The following is a 3654-nucleotide window of genomic DNA, read 5'->3' on the forward strand; positions in this document are numbered from 1 at the left end:
GGGCGCCGTTTTGGATGCGAGGGTCGTGAGCGAAGGATGCGGCCACGGCGTTAGCGCCATCCGTGGGAGGGAAGCAGGCCTCACCGGAGCGATCTCCAACGTACTCCTCTTCATCTTCATCTTCTTCGTGGTCGTCGTCAATGGAGGTTTGTCTGCCGAAGCGGAGTGAAAGACAAGGCGAGAGATGAAGATGGGGTAGGGCTTTGAACGGGTGAATTTTTTTTTTCATTGTGTGCATAGAGAGAGAAAATGAAATCACGTGAAGCATCCATGTGGTTCGGGCTATGAAATCGGGTAAATTTTATCGGGACGAATAGCATTACTCATATATATATATATATATACTTCTTTCATATGGCCAAATCATGCTCATGTTGTTAATTCATAAATTCCACGTTATGTCAAATTATTCATTTTTTTATTTGCTCATGTCGAGGTCTTGCTACTAATAAGTTGTAACAAACACAGAATTAATCTCATATCTGGTAATTGAAAAGGTGGTCATGTGTATATAAATGGGGTGGGGGGGGACTCTTTCTGGTGGCGTCTTCTTGGAATGCGGACCTTTCTCTTGTGTGTATAACATAAATATGCAATCAAGAAGCAACCACTATAGTACAGGGTTCGGATTACCTGCGTCATGCTTCATATGCTCTGTTTAAACTTTTCTTAATTAGTAATGTATTTCTTACCCTCATGAACTCATTGCTTCGATGTTTCTTTCTTTTTGAAACAAATGGAACTAAAAACATATTACTGTATTGTATTTCACAAACTAATTATATTGTATGTAATTAATATAACAAACCCAACAAAAATGCAGTTACTTTTTGATGCAATACTTAGGATGGACTGGTTGAATAGGCATAAAGCTGCCATTGACTGTTTCCGGAAGGAAATGATCTTGTAGACCTCTTATTGATCTAGTATGGTGCTTGAGGCTGAAAGGAAGGTTCTTTCGAGGTGTGTGATATCTTCTGTGAAAGCAAGGAAATTGTTGTGCAAGGGATGTAAAGCATACCTGATCCATATAGTGGATACAAGAATTGTTGCACCAAACTTCAACGATGTTCCCATTGTTCAAGAGTTTGAGGATAAATTTCCTAATGAATTAACTGGATTACCTCCAGATCGAGAGTTTGAGTTTGCTATTGACTTGCTACCAGGTACTGTTCCAATCTCCATTCCTCCGTATCGCATTGCACCAACAGAGCTTAAGGAGTTAAAAGTGCAGTTACAAGATTTAGTAGACAAATAGTTTGTATGGCAGAGTGTATCATCTTGGGGTGCACCAGTTCTCTTGTGAAGAAGAAAGATGGTTCTTTCAGATTATGAATAGATTATCGGCAATTGAACATGGTGACTATCAAGAACAAGTATCCTTTACCCTGATGATTGGTTTGATCAGTTGTGTGGAAAAAAAAGAGTGTTTTCGAAGATTGACCTTTGGTCGGGTTACAATCAGTTGAAGATTAAGGACGAGTGATGTGCCGAAGACAGCGTTCCTTACGTGATGCAAGCATTATGAATTTCTGATCATGCCATTCGGGTTGACTAATGTCCCAACCACTTTCATAGACTTGATGTGCATAGTCTTTAGACCATATCTTGACAAGTTTGTGATTATTTTCATCGATGATATTTTGATCTACTCAGCAACTGAAGAAGAGCATGTGCAACACTTGCGTACAGTATTGCAGATCCTTAGAGAAAAGAGGTTGTATGCTAAATTCTCGAAGTGTGAGTTTTGGTTGCAGGAAGTAGTGTTTCTTGGACATGTGGTGTCTGGAGAAAGAATTTGTGTGGACCGAAAGAAAATCAAAGTAATCATTGATTAGGAGCAACCAAAAAGTGTATCTGAAGTTTGAAGTTTCCTTGGGTTGGCAGGTTATTATCGACGTTTTGTCGAGGGGTTTTCTAAGATTGTTGCACCCTTGTCACGATTAACTCGAAAGGAGAAAAAGTTTGTTTGGGATGAGAAATGTGAGAACAGTTTTTAAGAGTTGAAGAACCGCTTAACTGCGGCGTCAGTGCTCACCCTGCCTACCAGTGGTAAAGAGTTTGTGGTGTTCAGCGAAGCTTCACGACAGGGACTTGGTTGTGTACTGATGCAAGATGGGAGAGTGATAGCATATGCTTCTCGGCAATTGAAGAAACATGAGTTGAATGATCCTACCCATGATTTGGAGTTAGCAGCAGTGGTTTATGCTCTGAAAATCTGGTGACATTATCTTTACGGAGAGAGATGTTTGATTTATACGGATCATAAGAGTTTAAAGTATTTGTTCACTCAGAAGGAGCTAGACTTGAGGCAGCGTAGATGGCTAGAGTTGATCAAGGATTATGATCTGGTGATTGACTACCATCCAAGGAAGGCCAATGTGGTAGCCGATGCTCTAAGTAGGAAGACTTCAACTTCTCTAACTTCTGCTACAACATCTTATCGGTCTCAACTTGCAGTTCTTCGGGACATGGATGTGAGACTTAAGGTTGAGCCAAAGGGAGTTTTGTTAGCAACGTTTTGTGTTAAGACCGTCATTACTTGAGCAAATTCAAGAATCTCAGAGAGCAGATGAAGAGTTAGTGAAAGAAATACAGAGATTGGAAAAGGGTGAAACTAGTGAATTTGGGCTTAGCAGTGATGGTATTCTTCTTTTTCAGGGAAGGGTTTGTATTCCAAAGGATACAGGACTTAGAAGTGCTATTTTAAAGGAAGCTCATTCCTTATCGTATGCTCAAATTCATATCATACCAAGTCATATACAATAATCTTCCCAATGTGTCACATATCATACCAAGTCATATACAATAATCTTCCCAATGTGTCACATATCATACCAAGTCATATACTAATCAAATCTTTACCAAGTGAATCTCAAGCTCATAAAGTGTTTTGATTGTTTGAATTAGAAACAAAATAAATAAATAAATAAAATAACATAACTCTGCATATGTAAATGCTCTTTAGACTGATTGAATCTGAATTTTATTTCAAGGAATCGAGAATTTCACCTTGGTATGGCATTGTAGAAAATGGGCATGCATGAATTTTAGTCTTAAATAAATTAGTAGATATATTTACAATTGCTAGTAATAACAAGCTATATTTAATCAACACTAACAATAATAATTATAAGATGCAAATAACAGCACCCTTCCAAATATTTAGATGCAAATAACAACACAAAATGCTTATTTAAACAACACCCTTTACACTAAACACCACATTACAAAAATGCGTATAGAATAACACCACATCACTAAACAACATCCTTTTCCATTCATGCTTTTGAAAGAAAAGAAGAAGAAGAAGAAGAAGCAAACATAGTATTCAATATCACACCATTTTTAAGCTGTATAATGTAACCATGTGTCATTATCAATCTTATCTCTCAATTCAACCCAAAGCCTATTTTCTTCTCTTTGCTTATGTTGGGGATGGTTTTGAGATACAATTCACACGTCTTCAATTTCTGTAGGCGACAATGCAAAATGTGATCATTCAAGTTGATGCATAATATGAAATAATGTAGGATACAAGCCGCCAGTACTAGATTTACTTGAGCCTTGAATGGGAAGAATGGTTGTGATGTAAGAATTTTGAAACGATTCTTGAGTGTACCAAATGCGCATTCGACCCTTGTGCGTAAAGAT

At 37.9% G+C, this 3654-nt stretch overlaps 1 protein-coding gene across 1 annotated transcript; it reads left to right on the top strand.

Annotated features, from left to right (window-relative positions):
- Positions 1-928: 928 nt before the first annotated feature.
- LOC120268555 lies at positions 929-2546 on the top strand. Its single transcript, XM_039275900.1, has 4 exons — positions 929-1166; positions 1888-1983; positions 2032-2201; positions 2295-2546. Exons 1-4 carry the CDS (start codon positions 929-931, stop codon positions 2544-2546), a joined length of 756 nt encoding a protein of 251 aa, XP_039131834.1.
- Positions 2547-3654: the final 1108 nt, after the last annotated feature.

The sequence above is a fragment of the Dioscorea cayenensis genome, chromosome 9 (assembly GCF_009730915.1).
Source record: "Dioscorea cayenensis subsp. rotundata cultivar TDr96_F1 chromosome 9, TDr96_F1_v2_PseudoChromosome.rev07_lg8_w22 25.fasta, whole genome shotgun sequence".
NCBI classification, from domain to species: domain Eukaryota; kingdom Viridiplantae; phylum Streptophyta; class Magnoliopsida; order Dioscoreales; family Dioscoreaceae; genus Dioscorea; species Dioscorea cayenensis.

Excerpts from the sequence above, each read along its gene's own strand:
- LOC120268555 (XM_039275900.1), top strand. The coding sequence starts at position 929 with ATGGTGCTTGAGGCTGAAAGGAAGGTTCTTTCGAGGTGTGTGATATCT. Across the intron at positions 1,984-2,031 it reads GTTTGTTTGGGATGAGAAAT|TGCTCACCCTGCCTACCAGT; the intron begins GTGAGAACAGTT and ends CTGCGGCGTCAG. Across the intron at positions 2,202-2,294 it reads ATTTGGAGTTAGCAGCAGTG|AAGGAGCTAGACTTGAGGCA; the intron begins GTTTATGCTCTG and ends TTGTTCACTCAG.